The sequence below is a fragment of the Bactrocera tryoni genome, chromosome 3 (assembly GCF_016617805.1).
Source record: "Bactrocera tryoni isolate S06 chromosome 3, CSIRO_BtryS06_freeze2, whole genome shotgun sequence".
Classification (NCBI taxonomy): domain Eukaryota; kingdom Metazoa; phylum Arthropoda; class Insecta; order Diptera; family Tephritidae; genus Bactrocera; species Bactrocera tryoni.
The window spans coordinates 87515476-87537052 of NC_052501.1; the positions used below are offsets into that span (position 1 = coordinate 87515476).

General features: G+C 33.2%; 1 protein-coding gene across 11 annotated transcripts in view; it reads right to left on the reverse strand.

The window, feature by feature from the left end:
* Positions 1–1359: 1359 nt before the first annotated feature.
* The window catches only part of LOC120771707 (protein shank), a 29506-nt gene continuing 9288 nt past the window's right edge, over positions 1360–21577 (reverse strand). For 8 of the 11 annotated variants that reach the window (XM_040099841.1, XM_040099847.1, XM_040099848.1 and 5 more), the window contains 12 exons: positions 19034–19463; positions 17476–17493; positions 17198–17323; positions 16796–17127; positions 16557–16725; positions 15681–15875; positions 15066–15132; positions 10543–10791; positions 8200–8818; positions 6616–8002; positions 6145–6551; positions 1360–6069 (listed from right to left, as the gene is read on the reverse strand). In XM_040099841.1, coding sequence (XP_039955775.1) covers positions 4317–6069; positions 6145–6551; positions 6616–8002; positions 8200–8818; positions 10543–10791; positions 15066–15132; positions 15681–15875; positions 16557–16725; positions 16796–17127; positions 17198–17323; positions 17476–17493; positions 19034–19207 — 5496 coding nt within the window. In that variant the 5' untranslated portion in view covers positions 19208–19463 and the 3' untranslated portion in view covers positions 1360–4316. The remainder of the gene's footprint in view (positions 6070–6144; positions 6552–6615; positions 8003–8199; positions 8819–10542; positions 10792–15065; positions 15133–15680; positions 15876–16556; positions 16726–16795; positions 17128–17197; positions 17324–17475; positions 17494–19033; positions 19464–21577) is intronic. The other 3 variants (XM_040099850.1, XM_040099851.1, XM_040099852.1) reach the window with 3 other exon arrangements.

A 21577-nucleotide genomic window follows, 5' to 3' on the forward strand; every position in this document is an offset into this window, starting at 1 on the left:
GGTTTTTATTATGTACTTAATGTATTAGCTTTGATTATAAATCAGCTCGTATGATAATTGAATTAAGAATAACGATGTTTATATCATGTCAAAATTGGCAGAGAATGTGATTTTTCAGCTCCTTTTGCTATTGAAAAATATAATTTCGTATGTAAAGAAGTAGTTTTCCTTGCGGTAAATGCAAAGGTATTATTGCATAAACCAAAAATGTAATATAAGTACCTATGTTACATACTTTATTGAGATATTAAAATATTAATTAAGTATTATATATACATACATAAAACTACATAATAACCTAATGCTTCTTGTTTTGTTTATCATTAATATAGTTTTCCGCAATTTTAAGTATCTTCAATTGTAATTTGTATTGGGTGTTTTAAAGTTACCAAAATGTTCGGCTTTGTTAAACATATGGGCAGAATTTTGAAAAAAGAAAAACACTAAGAAGAGGTAAAAAATTATTATAGTCAATATTTGAAAGAAGAAATCCGATATATCATATATATGTACATACCTACACACATATATGGATATTCCTACACATGTGTGAGTACATATCGACACCAAATCGTACATTTTAATATACAGTCTTTTGATCATGAATATATTATGTATGTACGTATTTATGTATGTTATGAAAAAGAAGTAGCATTTGTTTTTATTTTTATTTTATTGGTTTATTAAAATTTCTTTTATTCATGTAAACTTCCTACTGCTAATGTACTTTTTGCTACAGACAGCACGGTTGTACGTTCTTCTGTATGCAACTCCATATAAGAAATTACATACATATGTATTTAGATAATTTTATACTTAAAATGGATGTACATACATACATATGTATGTACTTAATCAAAGCAGGTGGAGAAATGCACAGAATTTTATGTATGTATGTAGTGACGTTGTTTGCACTTTTGTGGGTCTCTCAAATGCAATTATGCATTTCTTGTCTGTTTACGTTGGTCTGTACATAAGTATGTATGTTTTCACTGATTATTTTGTTACAGCTTATGCGAATAATTTGATCGAACTTCATCGTAATATTTTCTTAATAGGGTCAACAAAAGACGCGCTTAACAACATTTATCATTTTTAACATTCAAGTTTAATTTTTTACCTTAGTTGTGTTCTTTGATAAACTTGAAGAATACATAGAGGGTTATGTATAATTGCTTTTAAAAAAAATTAAAATGTAGCATGTGGTCATTATAACTACATAGGTATGTATTTTGAAAATTGATAAAAATTGCTCGGATTAACAAAACAATAGTATTCAGTATGTTGTTAACGTAAAACTTTCAAATAGTTAGAGAATGAGACGAGAAAAATATTGTTACTCATTATCAGCAACTTCTATTTTGTGTTGCACAGTGCGCTCACACGCGTAACTAGAGTCGGGCAAATTTCTGCCATTCCCACCGTATCATTATCTCACATTCTTGGACGCTTTATTTACGTGGATACCGAAATTTTCATTGCCTAATTTTTATTTTATAAAATATTTTTTTTTTTTATATTATGCAAATTTATTATATTTATTCAGTATTCACTTGAAGCTGAGCGCAATTGTAATCATTCCAAAAATTTCAAAATGAAATGGAGCATCAAATTATGTAGCAGCGAATTGTTACGCAGTAACATTGTTGTATATAACAGACCACCTAACATGTATATATGTATGTTCATATAATTTCTATTAGCACATATGCGCTATAATATGTATATTAATATACTTACATTAGTACGTAAATGTTAAGGTTTAGTTAATCATATAGTTACAACCATTCTACACTATAGCGAGAATAGTTGCAGTTCGGCAAGCATATACCGAAATATACATTAGGAATGGATATTGGATACCTACTGCATACAATAATATACGTATAATATCGATTACTCTCAGCCCTTGTTATAGTACGCAGAAATGTCAAAATCAAGAAACTCAAGCTCTTAAGCAGTTGACTACATTTCTTAAAGAAAACATTTTTTATTATTTAGGAGGGTTTTTAACTGAATTATATACTAAAATTGATATCAAAAAAACTCGTTGGTTTAAACAAGTGCTTTAAGCACTTTTTGAATTTTGTAAGTAATATTTATTTTCATATTTTTTGTATTAATGTGATTAAAATAATATTTATAATTGTAAGAATTGTGTCTAAATGCTGCATCCTAAGAAACTAATTATTCTGATTGTATAAAATTGCCAATATTAATCAAAGTGAAAAACTGGGTAGTTTTAGGACGAACGTAAAAATTAGTTTAAATCCATTAAAAGATTTTAAACCCTATTGAAAGAATTTATTATTAAATTCATTGTTTTCTATTTTTCCATGCTTCATGTTACGATTCCTAAAATATAAGTAAACTCAAGGTTGTTGTCTTCATACTGTTTACAGGCAACCAAGCGGCAACTGTAATTCAGTAGTCTTCCGCTACGGTGGTGTTCTTTAATATTTTTTAAATTACTAAATTTCAATCCCGTCGTTTTGGCAGGAATTACTTTTTTCATTAATTATTGAACCAATTTCCTCCTATATGTAATGTAGATTATGGATGGAAATTAAAGCCTTAAATATTTTCTGTAAATAGCGAGTAGCGGAACTAATCCATCTTCTCCAATTTTTGTATATTGTAATAATATAATTAATTAACCGCTTTACAAATAATATATTATAAACAGATCATATTATGCTATACATATGAACCTTCGTATTTGGGCTTTCAATACAAAATTTGAGATAAATAAGTTGAAAATAATGTTAAAACGGGTGGTAAAACGGTTTCTGTTGGATGTAAATCATTGGCCGGTTACCTTTTCAGATAAAATTATTTATAGGTATAGTGGTTATAAGAAATGCTGTGAAACAAGGTCCTAATTTTAAAAGTTGTATAATGCATCAGAAAAAATTGATTGCTGATTGATTGCGCTGGAAAATACATACATATGCTTATACTCTGAATATGTGTTCTATGAAAAAGACCCTACTATTCCCTTCGCAGTTTGGTGATCTGTTAAGACGTTAATAAGAAATTGAAAATGGTATTCTGTCTAAAGTAGTAGTTAAAATCATGGTGTACTACAATCACTAGTGCAAAGCCCTTAATGTGTGTTTCAAGAAAGAGAAAAGTATGGGCACTACATATTTTTGTTGTGAAGAATTAAGAGTTTACAATATTGATATAATTATTATTGAATTGTAAACACTTTTTACATAAGAAGAGAATGTGAATGTTTCAGTTTGTTTTTATTAATTTTATAATTCGACCAACCGCCGTACATAACAGAAAGCAACTCTGTTTGTCTGTTATGTTAATTTACATAAATACTTCTCAATATATACATATATATATATATATATATATATATATATACATATGTATTTTAAGATAAAACAAATGTATGTGCAGCCACTTAAATAAGTGTAATTAAATATATTTTTTTTATGAACTGAAACTTGATACTTAACTGTATTGTAATTGTCAGCCTTAAAAATGTGTTTTTCACACAGTTTTTTTAGTGATTGGCGGTTCTTATCATCATGGCGTTTATGTATGTGCGTTAAAATGTTTTAAAATATAAATTTATTTGTAGTATTAATTTAATATGATTTTCTATTCCATAGGGTTATTGCAATTTACTAAGTTTAATTATTCATTCTCATAATATATTTTATAATTGTTATACATGTTTTCATAAACTTAATTTCATTATACATGGTTAATTTTATTTATTATATTTGTGCACTTCGTAACTTCAATATGTGCAATTATGTTTTTAATGACTTAATTCAAACAAAGTGTTGAAAAATTTTTTAAAATTTTTTTAAAATAATACTCAAAGTTTTTATCTGAAAATACTGAAATTGCTTATTTAATTTTTGAAAGTAAGCTCATAACAATACTTTGTTTTCTAAGCAAGTAGAGTATACATATCTGCAGCGCTTGAAATAAAATACAATTTCAAACTTGACTGAGTACAAAGTAAGAAATTCCATTTATTGTATGTTAGTTGTTAAGACAGTTCTTTCAGTTCTTTGCGTTTGCTTTGTTTAAAGTAATATAAACCAGGTTTATCGACCAGTTAAGAAAAAGTAGCTCGGGGCCGTCGACTTGATAAATATTTGCATATAACTAGGAAATTTGTAATCCACGACGCTTAAAAATTTATTGCATAAAGAATTTTATGAGAATGTACGATATATTTCAGCATAGGGTAGTCATTTTTAATTCTGCATGCTTTTTACTCATACATGCATAAGCACATACATAAGTATGTATGTATATATGTATATGTTATGTAGCTTTTGTATTCAATGTGATCGGTGGTGTGGTGTTTTAGGAGTTGTACCTACGTTACGCAAGCGCCCCATTGTACCGACATTTACCACGCCTCCGCTCATGGCAACTGTACCGCTTGCATTTTCGATGGCGCTACTCCCACCACCTTGGATTTGCATGTGTGTACGTATTTGCAGTTGATATTGTTGGTGTGGGTAGTGCAATTGTTGTTGGTTGTTTTGTTGAGCTGACTGAATGTGATTTAGCTGTTGTTGTGGTGAGTGTTTGATGTCGTTACAATCACAAAATTGTGGGGGTGGCGCTAGCACTATATTTTCGGCACTAATGGGTACAGATAGAATGGTTCGGCCACTACTAGATGGTATGGCGGCATTTAAAATCGGTTTGTTGCTGTTACTACTATCGCCAGTGGAGTTCAACTCGTAGCGGTCGCTGTCCGATTCAATGGGTGGTGGCAACTGCATTAAAGAGACAGCTGCACTGCGGCTAGCGCGTTGCATAGCAATGGCCGCTGCCTGTTTTCGGGTCAGTGAATTGTGACGTTGGAATCCCTTCGCAGGTGGTGACGGACTCAAATCGCCTTCGTCTTCAGAACGTTGTTCATGCTCCGATTCATATTTTGCATCTTTTCCTTCGTGCTGCGATTTTTTGTGCAGCTGTTGTTGTTGTTTGGTAACAATGGCAGCCGTATTTGTACCTGTAACACCAGCGGCTGCTGTTTTTGCTTTCAGTATTTGTTGTAAATGCTGTTGATGCAATTGTTGCTGATGATGATGATGCTGTTGTTGCTGCTGCTGTTGCAAAAATATATGTTGCTGTGTGGCGAGCAGTTTCTGATTTGGATGTAAATGTTGTTGCGGTATATTGACAGGCAAAATTGATGACTGCTGTTGCATAGGCTGACTTGAAAGAAGCTGTGGCTGTACATGCCCCACCCGACCACTGACGCTTTGATGACCTTTATTCGCACTCATTTGTTGACTTTGTATTACTAATGATTTAACTTTTGTTGCTGATATATGTTGTTGCTGTTGTTGTATTGCAGGAGCATGCTGCTGTTGAACCATTTGTTTAACGGTCACTGTAGTAGCCGTTGCTTTAGCTTCAAACACAGCAGCAGTGTTGGCAACGTTGAGTGTTGGAATTTTCGACGCGCTTGAAATTTCTGCTGTGTTAGTATCTTCAGTTTTTTCTTTTAACGTTGGTGCTACAGGTGTTGAAAATATCTCCACTTCGGCAGCACTGGACGATGGTAATGTTAAGGAGCTCTTTGTCTTACAAATGATACTAATATTAGATGGTGAATTAGTAGCAATGTCCTCTCCGATTATATTCGAATGTATAATTGCTGCTTTTCCTAATTTGGACCCTAGAGTTTCTTCATTTTTATTAGCTTTAGGGTCTTCAATAATTGTAACATTCGGTTTTTTCTTAATCGTATCAGTAGTTCTGGTAGTATTTCCCTTCACATTTGCGCCAGCGACTTCTTGGTCGCTACTTACACCTGACGAGCTATTATCACCTTCCTCACCGATTACTTCATTAACCGGCTGATCATTGTTTTTATTATTATTTTTCTGATCCTCGGCAGTTATTCCAGCTGATTGATTTTGTCCCGGAGCACCAGCTACAGGTCTTTGAGGATTTTCGCTTTTCAGAAAACCGTTTGGTGATGATTTTGATTGTTTCAAGTTGCTGCGAACGCGTTGAATCTCATCAACGGATAACGAGTGCGAAATTGAAGTAGATCCAGTGCTACTCCCGCTGAAATAGGAAGCAACATTATAAATTTTTAAAACAGGTATGACACATTTAATGTTTATTATTTTTGTGGCTTACCTTGCTTGACTGTTTCCACTAGTGTCAGCAATGTCTACAAGTGTAATTTTTTCGTTTAATTTAGTATTTCTGGCGACTAAAATAGAATTCTCATCCTCATCGTCCGACTCACTAAAACTATAATCTGGCTCTGGTATTGGAGGTGCGTGACCTGCTCCAATATTGTTATTGTTATTTGTGGTGCAGATTTCAGAGTTACCATTCTGTTGACCTGCATCATAATGTGTTTTCTCTAGTAGTTGCGGTTGCTGCAACATTACCTGACTAGTTGTTGGTTGTGCATATTGACTACTAGACTTTTGTGCTTGTGTAGATGGATTTGATCCTGCCTGTGGCGAAGAAGTTACTTGTGTATTCGGGGCCGGAGATTGGTGCTGTTGCTGTTGGTCATTTTGAGATTGTCGGTTCTATAAAGTTTGGAACGTATTATAAACTTTTATTGGTAAAATTTTTAAAATTTTTCGTACACACCTCTTGAGATTGTCGTAACTTCCATGCCATCACATTTCGTAACTCCTGTGGCGAGGCATATATTTTAGCATTTGTTAAGGGATTGAAACTCGATTGAATACCATCAATGGCTGCTGAAGTGACGGCATCATTTTCGGCACGCTTCTTTAACTTTTGCTGCAACGACAACGTTGACTCATACTCCGATGTGCTGCGAGTCTCCACTTTAATAACTTGCCCAATCGGTGGTGGGGGTGGTGGGTGTGTAGGCGGGGGTAAAACATTTAAACGTTGCAAAGAAGAATGAAGAGTGGCAACATCATCTTGCGAGTGGTGTCCTTTATTTGCTGCTGCCCAAATAGTCGAGACTGATCCATTTAAATGCGTATTTAAATCTGGTGTTGAATGGAATCGTTTTAAGTCATGACCATTGGATTCGCCCACCGACGGTATGGGGCATGGTTTACAACGCATAGTTCCATTTTTAATTTTTGCCTTTCGTTTCATTTCGGCAACACTACCGTAAACTAAAGGCGCCTTCATCGGCGAATTGGTATTTGGCGGTGGTGTAGCAGGTCCACTGTCTGTACCAGACTGAAACCGAGATGTGGTCATCATTGTAGAGTAGCTGTTTGAACTATCCATTGTTTCACCCTGTTGACGTTGGAAAAGTTCCTCCAGTTCTGCAGCAGTTATGCGGCTGGATGTTGGTCTCGCCTTTATACTTGCGGTACGTAACTGCACTGGCGTTCCTGGATGAGTTGGTGTGGGTGTGATTATTGATTCGACGGATGAAGATTTAGTGTGTGGTACGTCGCCGTCATCCTTTTCCCCTCCATTTTCCAAACCTGCCACCATTGATTTCGCTCTTGCTCGTCCAACGCTTAGCGTTGTTTTTGGGTCTCGGCGTGGCGGTATCGGTGCTGGCATTCGACTAACTACGCTACTTCCAGCACTGATACTACCAGCTGTATTGCCAGGACCCAGTGACATTTTTCGCGGTAAAGTTGCACATTGGCGATGCGATGCTTGTGGTGTATTCGGTCCGCTTGATAACTGATAAATGCTAGGTAAGAATTGTGCTCCAGCTTGCATTTGGTTAGGGAATTGAGGGGAAATAACAGTCATAGATACAAGCGCCCCAGCGGAACGTATCATTTCTACGACTTTCTCATGGGAAGCTGCTCGTACATCTTCATTGCCGATGGCCAGGAGAAAATCTCCGGGACGTAAACCTGCCATGTCAGCCACACCTCCTGGATCCACATCGTCTAAGTATTGTAGCGCTGGAAACCGATCTGTTGGTTTTAATTGCATTAGTGGTGAGGAAGCCTTAGCTCCACGTAATATGAAACCAAAACCACGTTTTGCTCTGTGTAGAATAATTGTTCGCGGTTCATTTAAACCTCTGGAATTGGTTAGTAGAGAAATTGAATAGCTTAAAAATGCAATATTATACCAGTAAAAATAGTATATATCCAAAGAGCAAAGTCGAATAAATACATTATCGAGCAAAGAACTCCAACTTTCAATAACGTAATCGTGACATTGCATTTTCCAACAGTACAAATTATAAAATACCTATACCTATACGTATATACTTACACTTTTTTCAATCGAGGAGCCGTAGCGCTGCTGAATTGACTAACTAAATGTAAAGTGTTGTGGTATCCGGCTTTCATCACTGAGTCGGATCCGTTGCTATTTAATGACATAGAAGGTGAGTGCTGCGTATGGCCTGGCGCAATAATGTTGAGTGAAAGCGTATCAACACTGTTATTAGCCGCATTAGTAGTAGCATTACCGCTGATACTGAGCTGAGGTGACCTTAGGGGGTTCGCTACGTTATTCACTGAACTCCCGGTTGAAGCGTGTGGTAGATAAGAGGACTGGCAGCTGGTGTTATTGGTATTGTTACCAATAATAGGGATTACCGTTGTGTTCTTTTGGCGTAAGCTCACTTCCTGTACACAATCGACGGGAAAAAATCCGGATTGGTTTGAACCACGAATGTATCCTTCCAGGAGGCCACAATCAGTGGATCCCACCACCTCAATAACATCTCCTGTCTGCAATGAAATATGGCCTGGTGCATTACCAGAGTATGGTTCCATGCACACCACGGTGGTACTGGGATGTCCGATTGAGCATGCAGCAGAATCTGAATTGGTACCAACACCAGATGAATCGCTGATTAAATCACTAGTGTCACCAAGTGATTTGTCTAAATATGGGCAAAGAAATGCGTAGTATGAGAAACATAATTCTTTGTTTGTAGTTAACTCCTGAATGTTTTAAAATTAACAATCATATTAAGTTTAGCGCCCTGATACGCTATTGCATATTTATATTAATTCTGAATTTTTCGTTGTTTTTTTTCCTTTCCCACTAAAACTTATTATGAACAAAAATAAATAATGTCTTTAATGTCTGAATACCGCAAACTTTAACAAATATTCCGGTATAATAATAACTACTTCTGCTGTTATACTAAATTGCTTATATGCAACTCTCCGTTGCATGATAAAATGCTACTTGATATATGTAGATAGATACTAGATTAAAATCATACCCATGCTATTAAAATATTACAATATTAACTCAAAGATAGCAACAAAATTAAGAAAAATATATCTATATCCTTAATATCCATGAGTGTTCAAGAATACTTACGCGAGTACATGTTGGATAAACGATGGTAACATTACCATACTCTAATAATAATTATTATTACTTTGTAAATGATCTCTTTCTATTCCGCCATATTTTCTTACTATTAGTGGTAGTTATACTCATGCTCGACTTTCTATTATATATGTAAATGAGATTGCTGATACACATTAAAAACAATCTAAGTTGGAGAACATACATACATACATATGTGTTTTTTATTCTTGTGCATAACATTGCGAAAGTATTTACATAATAACAACGTCATACTTTTAAAACTTCCGACTGTCTTTCTCAGCGAAATTAGGTTCTCACAAAAATGCATCATCCGCTCGGAAGAGACTTAAATTTTTTGAAATCTCGACTAGTCGGACAATATCATTACGGACACCAACCATTCAGCAAATAGCATCTGATCAAAATTGACTCGGATTGGTCCATTTCACCTACGCGCGGAAGCCGACTCGATATTTTTTTCTTTTTTTGGCATAACTTTTTTATGTTGGTGTGCAGAAAAGATTAATTACGTTAATTAGAGCGTGCTTGCCTGGCGAGGTTGTTTGAAATGTTGTGTTTCTGAGGAATAATGTGGAATCTACGGAAGCGTCTACCTCGATGGCAGTTCAAACGTTTTGGGCATGAAGCATGTCAATGTTAGACTCATACCAAAATACATGAATCTTTTGCAAAAAAGACTTTGAGTAGATGTCGCAATAAAGATGCTTGGCAGCGTAGTTGAGAACCGCATATTCAGCGTTCCAACCATTTAAATTCACTGAATGTCATCCCAGCCGATGTTTGTAACAAGTGTTTGGGAAGTTGGATTAAGTGTTGGAATGCAAAAGATTCAAAGCATTTTTCTTTTGCCGCAACAAATCGTCGAAAAACGTTTGTATATACCATTAACATATGTAGTATGTACATTTTAGTTATATGTGTATTTTTTTATTTTGTTTTTTATTATTTGTGTATAATTAAATTAAAGCAAGTCAGACGGATTCCGTCAAAACTAATGACTTCTGTATGAATAGAAAATGTTTAAAATACTAACAAAAATTGTATTCCTTATTAAAAAAGTAAATTGTATTAATGTGATTTCGACCTATGAGATATGATCTTTCTCCTCATCTAGATGACTACATATACATACATATATGCATATCACATAATTAAATGTGCAAATGTACTTACATATGTAATTGAAATGTAGAAAATAATGAAAAATATAAAGCAAGAAAATAAAGTCATGACGAAACAATAAAAAATAATATTCAATACCTGTTACAATGCTGATGTCATCTTCATGTGAGCGATGTCCTGACGATCCTTCGGAGAGACTTGAACTTGCCGAGCTATAAGGAATATGCTCGGATGGACAAGGTGACGGTGGTCCATTATGAAAACATGTGTTGTTCCGTGGCAAGGTGCCCATCAGGCTGCCAGCGCAACTACTTTGGCAGCTGCCACCTGGCCAGCCCACAGCTGACCGACGTTTTGGATTATACCGAGGTTGTCCGCGAAATGGAACTAAGGAATGTGGTGGGAGTTATTTACTTCTTGTTATGTTTTTTCACATACTATTATGCACGTAGTTACATTTTAGGTCCTTTACTAATTTCTTTTCACACTGTATTCTGCTTTTATGTAAATACTTATTAATTATAAATAGTAAGCCATAAACTAGGCAAGTAAGAAATGCCTAAGTTCGGGCATGTAAAATTCCCGCGATTTGCTAGGATCATGGCAAAAACGTTTAGGTTTCCCGGAAGGAATGGCTAAGTCAGGGTATAACCGAACATTTCATACTCTTGCAATTTGCCAGGATCAAAGCCAGTGCATAAGATTTATATGTTATATGGGTCCCAGGGCAAGTTTTCTCCCGAGTTTATCAATTTTAGGCCCAAAGATGCACCGTTAGTAGAAAAATACGCCATCTCAGTTTCATTGAGATAATTCACATGTTGGCCGATATATGCGATATAAAGTCAACTAGAAGTGCACAAATTATTCTATTAGGTATGTGGTGGCTAAAGAAATTATTGATCCGATTCAACCTATTTTTTTGACAATACAGACATACTATTATATACTATAAGAAAGGCTTCTTCTATAATATATCTCACAGATTGACCGATATTATCAATAAAAATTTCACAACTTTGATAAAAATTTTCGCTATCTGAGGAGTCGAAAAGTTTTGGTCCGATTTGAACACTTTTTGGTCATAAGGTGGTCTACTTGAAACGCACTATTCTTGCATAGTTGTATCCCCATGCTCTAATTGGTGCTTAATTTTCATTTTGGAAAATGAAAGAATCAGATGGAATTTAAAATGGATATGTGGTCTGATTTCGTTTATTTTCGCACTGAAACATAGAAATGTCAATGTAACATTATATCTCCAATTTGGTCGATATCAGTCAAGTAGGTCCTAAGATATGGCTCTTTTGTATCATCCCAGGTGTAAAATTGAATGCCTCTGTCGTATTTAGCTATTATGTAATTTATCGAGATTTAGTGGTTTTTACAGTACCGTTATATAGAGTGTGAGCGGGGTTCTCATCTGATTTTCACATTGTCGGTAGAAGGGGCGGGGCCACACCCATTTTTGCAATTTTTTTAGCTCACAAGTGCCCCTTGTTACTGCGATCTCCTGTGCCAAATTGTGGTTCTATATATTTAGTGCTTATTTATGGCATTTTATTGGTTTTCGTTTAATGACTTTTTGTGGGCATGGCGGTGGTTTGATTGCGCCCATTTACGAATTCGTCCTTTCTTTTTTGCCAAGGACCCGTATACAAAAGATCATTAAGATATTTAAATTTTTACTCAAGTTACCGGTTGCACAGACCGACAGACGGAGGCCAGACAGTCACGCGGATTTCAACTCGTCCGGAACAACCGTTAGGTGAACAATACTATTATACTCGTAGCATCATGTAACAAGAGTATAAAAATGTTGGGAAAGAAGTCAACACTCATATCTTATTCAAAACCGTGAATGAACTACAATTACATTTAGTATTTAGTTTCAATACTTTGGGTAGTCGAAAAAGACTTTTCTTATTTCTAATAAAATTTTAACGTATTTTTTTATAATTATAATAATAAATAAATAAACAAATATGTACCGTTTTAGTCGACCACTTTTTGCCATTTTTCCGCTAAAGACATTATTCCATCAGTGTAAAACTTTCATGGGTGTAAATCGCAATTTCGAAATTTCCAGGACGGAAGCGAGCGAATTGTTGTTGCGCTACACGATCTGATACAGCATCGTCTTCGTAAATTTCATTGGTGGCTTGCTTTTTATACAAACTTTTCAAAATATAGCGAACTTCTTCATTATATTCACTCACTTTTGAACAACTGTAACTTTTTTTCAACTTCCCCGATTTTTTGGTTAAATGAAGCTTAAAATCTCACCTTTCAAACACTATATGGTATGACATAATGTGATTGGTAGCACTGGAGATATGTGGCAACCTAATTTAAATATACGAGCCTTCTGGCAACATTTTTTGATGTAAGAAAATCGAACAGAACTATTTCAAGGATTCTGATGAAATAAAGAAACAGAAAAGAAGCCAAATATTTCGTTAAGCGTTTTTCTTGGAAATTAAGAGAATAAATAGGAAAAACACAGAAGTGTGGACTCGAGCACCACAGATATACGACAGCAACGACATCTATTGACAAAATACGAAAAGAGTTTTTCGACTACCCAATATATGAGAGCTGGAGTAATACGTTTACCGATTTAAGACTTTTCGGCATTGAAGTACTTATATATTATATTCAATATTAAACGATCGCTTAATTTTGTTAAAATAGCTTACACATTGGCCGATATATACGTAAAAAGCTAACTGGATGTTTGAAATTCTTATTAAGATGACTGCAGAAAAAGACGTTCTCTTAGTTTCATTGTTAATCTTAGATATTGTCGCTCTATTCATTATTTGAGGGTTTTATAGGTTATGATCCGATTTTGACAATATATGATGTCAAAAGGATTCGTCCTCGGTTCGGTTGATATAGGGTTTCGCATAAGGGCAGTTGGTGGGCGTGGCAATGTACCGATTATGCCTATCTGTAGTACCAATCTCCCCATTCACCTTATTATTTTGGTACTTATAACCAAATATAAACAATCGTTAGGTGAACAAAATTAGTTTACTCTGTATAAACATGTTGAGAGAGTATAAAGTACAAAACATAGAAAAAGTAAAACTGGTAGAGAACAGAAAATATTTTTATTAGTTGTCTCAAGTTCATTGTTTATTACAAAATTCTTTTTGATCGCATAAATGGGTGTAAAGTTTTTTGGTATTGTGTCAGTCACCTTCCGCTATCTTGGTATGAGGTCAATCCCAGAAAAAAGTAAACTAAACAAGCTTGAAAATGTTACACTTGAAAGAACAACTTAGTTTTTCAAAAATATGGATTTTATGATAATGCAAACATTAAAACCAAAAATTAATTTAATTTTATTCGCCTAAAAAAATTTTGCATCTAAAATTGTATTTCAATTAAATTTTATATGAATATTTATTGATTGTTTTAAATTTAGGAAATATTGATATTTTAAAAAAATCCATTCAAGAATACTTTCTAAATTTAAAAATTTTCCTTTATAAGTTATAAAAAACCTCTCCAGTAAAATTTGATATGTGTAGATATGATAATTTCGTAAAAAGGGAACGATATGTATAAAAACCATGTAATTACCAACAAATATTAAGAACTTTTTAAAACGAAAAGTGTGACATTTTTTTAATATGACAACTGATACTATTTGTAGATATTTAGGGAATAATAACAGTATAAACATAAAAATGTATAATGTTGCGTTCAAGTTTAGAGTCAACATAGAATTCTATAGAGAAATAAATTATTTAAAACATGATGGATTTTATATTTTAACGTTTTTTCTTTGTTCCAGATGTGAAGCTATAATTGGCATTTATTACATATTTATTAGAGGCTTTGCCGTTAGTAGTGGACGCCTTAACGATTTCTGACTATGATGAACGGTATAAATTTAAACTACCTACGAACGGCTGATGGATTTTATGAGAATCTACGTTTTAACTTCGTTATTTTCTAATAGCTTGCGTTAATTAAACATTTTTTACTTTTTCATGTGCTTATCATAGTTTGAAGAGAACCGATTCTAGAACCGAGCTTAGGTCTTGCTAGGCGCTCTCCAAACTCTTGAATGTCATATGTAAGTTTAATGCTTATGTTATAATTTTATAGATATAAACGAATAATTCATAACTAACGGCAAATTTTAGAAAACTGCTATAAAAAGCGTAACTATCTATACACATATACATACATACGATGAAGTAAAAACGAAAATCAGTGCGAAAGAAATTAATTATAAAGGCATGTTTCATATATGTATATAATATATATGTATATAGGTATACTAGGTACATGCAAATATGATGATTGTAAATTGTACAACTATTAAAATAATTAGAGTAAAGTGGATGATTGATATGGACATCGCGAGTAGGATTATTTCTGGTAGCAGTGCACATTTTATTCTTTTTGCCTCGAAAATTATTGTGATAGAAAATGGATGTATGAATTTCAACACATTCCGACATATGGCATACTTGTGCATTTTCGTGCAATATTTTATCATGGGAGAAAACAATTTAATAAACGAATATAACTACGTACCGCACATATGATTGTGATATGCACATATTTACATACGTATGTACCATTTTTTGTGCATGGAAGCCAACAAAAATGTTTTATAATAAATTCAGGTCATTACTCACCTACATCATCAGCTTTAAAATTCTGTATAATTTCGGCGAGGTCCATATTTCCGGCAATTACGGCAACCTTAATAGAAATATATATACAATTTTAATAAAGGATTTTGCATATTATTTCATTATTTTTTAGTAATCTGCTGCAAGTTCAGATAAAAGAAAGCTGCTACTATTTACTATATTTTTAACATTATTTAAAAAAAATACAGTCTTTAGAATATCTGTATAGATATACGCCAAAAATAACTCTAGAACTTTCGATATATGCATAACGTAATAATTTGTTCAAATGGATATCCAAAATTACTGAAAAGAATATTTAGTGAAGTGCATAAAAACAATATATGTATCTCGATTTATCTTAGTAATACAATAAAAATTCATGGATAAAAGAAAATCATCTATTCAAAATGTTTGTATGTACATAATAGCTTTTGAAATATCACCTATAATGGCAATGAAATCATTAAGGATTAGACACATTCAATTTGTAACTTAGTTGATCCATATAATTGACTTTTAAATTATTTTGAGATGAAAAGTTTTAGAGTTTTTTTTTACCCATTTTAATTGCGTTTGTTGTTAACCTTATAAAGCAAAGATTGGAAAAATATGTACCTGATAGGGAGTTTGATTGGCATAATTGAGAGCAGACCGCTGTGCACCACGAAACAAAAGCATTCTTGCACAAGCCTCTTGATTGTTAACAGCGCATACATGCAATGGTGTGTTACCGGAAGCGTTACGGCCATCCATGTCCGCACCATAAAACAATAAATGTTCCAAATGGTGTACAAGACCATGCCGACAAGCCTACCATTATTCCATAGTTTTTATTTGTAAACGTACAAAATACGAATACAAATATTTATATTATTAATGTAGTTTAAGTTCAAGCCAGAAAAATAAGAATTAAATATAGTTTTGTTTTAAGTAAAAGAATTTAAAGATGTTATTAATTTGTATATAATAACATAAGTATGTTCATAATAATAACAGAATAGTCAATAAGGTTGTCCCAAAATTATAATAATCTACACCATCACCACTTAATAATTGAAAGGTATTTCAGCGATGTTCTAAATAAGTAAAATATATTTACAGGAAAGCAAAATATAGGATAGTTTTGTAATTTAATTTAAAATAACAAAGAAAGCTACATTTTCATATGATTCAGTCAAGGTTTATGTCTCGGAACCCGTGAGTTTATGTGTTGAAATTTAGTGCTTTAGTGTAAGTCAAGCCGGTCTTCGTCCTTATCACAATTACATTCGAAATCCTTCTTTGAACTGTTCTTGGGGAACCAGAGGTAAGAGTTTAGCCCGAGATAAAAGTTTCTTAAGGTGGAAAGTGTTGTTATACTTTTCTGTGTTTTATCTTATATTACTAAAATATTATTAGCTACAATATTTTACCAGAACCCGATATGTATAGTAGATTCTTTGTAGATAAATTTTAAATTACGGCTTAAATACTTAATAATAAGATACTAACCTGATGAACCTCGTTCCAACCTTGAGTGTCTTGTATACCTAATGTGGCGTGATCATGCAGCAAGCTCTCTGTTACCTTTGGATCGCACTTACGGGCTATAGATAAATAGAGAGGTGTTATACCTCGCCCATCCTTGTAATTGGGTGATGCACCTAATTCTAGTAGGGTTCTTAGAGAACAAAAACAAATTATTTATTTTACCTATATTGAATGAAAATAAATTGGTTCTGTAAACTTACGTTACAGCTTCCAGTGAGTCCTTTTCAACGGCTTTATGTAGAGCTGTAGTACCGTCTTTGGTGCGATAGTCAAGTAAAGCACCGCCATTAACTAATGCTATCAGTAATTTATTTGGTTTTTTAGCTCCAGTGGCAACAGTTAGTGGGGTCTCTCCACTTTCTGGGCAATGAAAATTCGGATCTAAGCCTTTGGAACACATTTTTGCAATCTTGTCTACATGTCCAGCATGTATGCATTCAAGAAATCGTCGTAAGTTTGCGCGTGTGTGTAATGCCTTCAATTGTCTTTCATCCAAATTCAGCATTTTGTAAACACGTCTCTTATATTTAAGCTAGCAATAATATATGAAAGGCACGCAATTTAAATATTGTACTTGAATATGTTGGAAAACTTTAAATCACCTCTAAATAGCCGACAGGTCCATTAAACGGATAATCACCTAAGCGCCGCTCTTCATCAAGAAATTTCCCGGCTTTGCCATTTGAAGGTGGACTGAAAAGTCCATAATTAAAACTCTCCTTAAGTTCCTGTGTGCAAGTGGTAAAAGATACTTACTTTATATTAGTATTTAAAATTTTAATATAAACTTAACAAATACATTTCTTAGTTTGTAATTTAATGACAGTTGAGCAACACAAGTTAATTTTAGCATGCAAAATAATGAACATTCAACACCAACCTTAAACCAAAAGGCCACCTATGGAATTTTTAGCGAAAAACATAATATGGAAAGTTAATCCAGTGTGGTATATTAATATATGTATGTTGTTGTAGTGCGATCATTTCGTGAGGTGGACGTTCATATGTCAGTAGTTGTGTTGCGAAACCACTCATAGCACAAATGTATGTAGGTATATTATAAGTATTTGTGTGCGTTGATTAGTATTTATTTGGCAATAAAAGCATATTGATAAAAATCATAATAAGAAGAGAAAGCAAAGTTCACATAAATAAAAGAAGCAAAATTCGAACTCTCTCAAGACAAGAACATATCCATTATGAACAATAATTCCCGATTTAGATTTATTTTAAATCTGCTTTCAGTAAATTTCAATAAAGATTTTTACATCTTGGATTTGTACTTGAGTTGAGTGTGCAGAACATTTGAAGCTAAAGAATATGTTTGGCAATAATACAAATACAAATTTATATTGATTGTACTAGATGTACTTATATACATTAATTTACTATAGTATTTTTTTATACCCTGAACAGGGTATATTAAGTTTTTCACGAAGTTTGTAACACCTAGAAGGAAGCGTCAGAGACCCTATAAAGTATATATAAATTATCAGTATGTTGAGCTGGGTCGATTTAGCCATGTCCCTCTGTCTGTCTGTCTGTCTGTCTGTCTGTCTGTCCGTCTGTATATATACGAACTAGTCCCTCAGTTTTTTAAGATAACGTTTTGAAATTTTGCAAACGTCATTTTCTCTCCAAGAAGCTGCCCATTTGTCAGAATTGTCGATATCGGACCACTATAACATATAGCTGCTATACAAACTGAACGATTGGAATCAAGTTCTTATATGGACAACTTTCACATTTGATTATTTTCTAAGGCAACAATGTAATCTCCGAAGAAATTGTTCAGATCGGTTAACTATAGCATATAGCTGCCAAACAAACGGAATGATCGGAATCGAATGCTTGCATGGGAAACTTCCTCATTTAACGATATACCTTCACGAAATTTGGTATGCGTTATTGTTCATAGAAATAATATAATATCGGAAGAAATTGTTCAGATCGGCTCACTATAGCATATAGCTGCCATACAAACCGAACATCGGAATCAAGGGCTTGTATGGAAAACTTTCGTTTTGACGTGGTATCTTCCCGAAATTTGACATGGATTACTGCTTAAGGTAATAATATAATCTCCGACAAAATTGTTCAGATCGGATTACTGTAGCATATAACTTCCATACAAACTGAACATATAGTTACTAAAAGAAATGCAACTGTGAAGGGTATATTAGCTTCGGTGCAGCCGAAGTTAACGTTTTTTCTTGTTTTAATACCAATTCATTTAAATTGGAAAAATGTAGTTTAAATAAATTAAAAAATGGCTTTCTGAAATATTTTATTATATTTTGGAATAGACCACTTTGTTTTGCCAACACATTCAAATTAATACGTAAATTTTTGTATATATGTAAATTTAATAAAAACGCATACATATTTCTTGTTAAAAAGTAGCTTTCTAATTATTTTATATGCCTTTAAAGACTTACCTTTGGCAATGAGGAAAGCACCTGCTGTTTTACATCCCAAACTAAACGATCTGACGGAAACTGAAGACATTTAAAGACGTTTAGTTCGGGCACATGAACCCGCACCAGTAGCCACCCATCTCGAGGCTCTGGTGGTGGTTCATCGTCAAACCCCGGCCCTGGACCGGAGTCCATATTGGCCGGGTTTTGTTTGACTTTTGGTGTGGGTGGGTGATAGGCGGTAATTTTGAATATAATTTAAACAACTTTTTAAAAGAAGTAACTATTATTCTTCTTAACCTTTCTGGGTTCAAAAATATCAAATTGTGGATTTGGTTTTTATGCTGAATCAGTTGTGTTGTTAATATATTGAAACATTTGTTGCTTATGATTATTATTAAAAAAGATATTTCGTTGTAGCGGCCTTTTCATTCACAATGGATTGAAGGATCTGAAAGAAAAAAATATGTTGCTAAATTAATTGGTAATATACTTACATACATAGCTTTAAGTAAAAGAACTTATTCTATAACTAGGTCTTGATAAAATAACGTATTAAAACAGAAGGGTATTTTATAGGGATGTGCCGCCGAATTTTCATGCAATTGCTGATATTTTTATAAATCAACGTTATAGTAATCTCTGCGTTTTAACTGGTAATTCGTTCACTTTAATCAAGCTTTTTAAAATCCTTATCATTATTAAATTTGTTCTTTATAACATCTTAAAATTACCTGTTGAATTTCCACCAACAGTTTTCTTTTTTATATTTATTTCAGATAAACCATATTACATCTCTGGTTTACATGTACATATATATAAATATAACATATAACTTTGAGTGGCAATACGTTTGTATGTATTTTCCTACCTTAAAAATGTTTTCGAGTATTTATGTACTCGTATGTATTAACTAACATCAACAAAAGTTTGGAATTTCAAACGTTAATGATCTTATAACAATTTATAAAACTTGCCAATAAATTCAAATTTCTAACTATGAACTCTCACTTGCATGGATCTATTTTTATGGTGTGTATTTAAGGCAATATATGCACTTTTAAATAAAAAAATCGATTATTTTGCATTTATGTTCATTTATACGAATGTACATATATTTGAAAAAATTCTTAAAAGTTTTGAAGTTGATCCGGCAAATATCAAAGATATGGTCGTATTTGCTAAAAAAAATTTGAAAGCCTTTTTTATACTACAGCCGTCTGCTGCAGCATCAGAAAAGAAATGGAGAAAATACATACTGCTAAAGTTGTTGGCACAGCATCGAAACGTGCCGTATGGTAGATTGAAAATGAGGTTTGCGCGTATACAAAGGTCTTTAACTTTGTAAGTGCATCCACTCGTTAATGGAGGGGCATAGATTCGACCTTAAAGTAAAAGCAGTACTAGTTTCGAAATGAGCAATTTGTTTTTAAATGTTTGCCTTGCCAGTATTCGTTGATATGATACATATACATTTGCAATATATAGCACATACTCAAAAGAAAATGGTTTATTAGTAAAAATCCGATTAGTATTTTGATTTTTACAACATGTATTCTTTGAGTGTGGAAAGGTGGTTTTTACGTCTAGTACTTCATGTGACAATTGAAAATGATTTCTCTTCCTGAAGATAAAATTCTGGGTTATACAAAATTAATAAATATATTAAATATGTTCGCCTTTTTGTATGGTGAGGTATTGAGGTCCGCACACCTCATTCACTGTGGTCTGATAAGCTATTGTCTAAAAAATTTCAAGCACCCACGTTATTTGCATTGCTGTACCACAATTATTTATGTGTATAATCAACACCAATTGAGTATTTTTTACGAGTCTGTGTTCATTTAAAATTGGCGCAAATGACGATAACACTATGTATAAATAGGTATACATCTGTATATAAATACATATGTATGTATGTATGTATGTGTGTTCACAAATATAAGGCTAAACAATTTAGTGATAATCAAATTTGCTTGATAATTTATTTCATTTGTACAACCACTTGCGAGTATTCATGTACATACATATACATATATATTTGTACATGTGGTGCATTCATAGATATGTACATGTGGAAAGCCAATACGATTTTCTTATAAATGTAAGTATTAGACAAAAAAAAGGATTTTTAGTTTTGTTTTAACTACACTTTAAAAAAGAAAATCACCAGCAGGTCTTTTTTTTCTAAATTTTTTGAAACAGGGCGCCTATTAAAATATGATACATGCTTGATGAAGCTTTACTATCTAACATTTCAACATTTCATAACATAGCATGTTTGGTTTTTTGTCTTAACTACCCCTCTAGCATGTAAATTGGTATGAATAACATATGTAGTACACTAGTGAAGCTTGGTGTTTATTTCCTAAATTGCAATCAGTCGGCGGAAATAGTATATTAGGTCGTCAGTGTTTTGATATAATTTATGATTAGTTAATTTGTAAATGAACTATAATTCAAAATCATAAATATCTTAGTTATGCAGATCATAGCGTTGATTTTTTACGTTTCTACACCCATTTGTATTGATGAGCATATACATACGTACACAAAAGCATATGT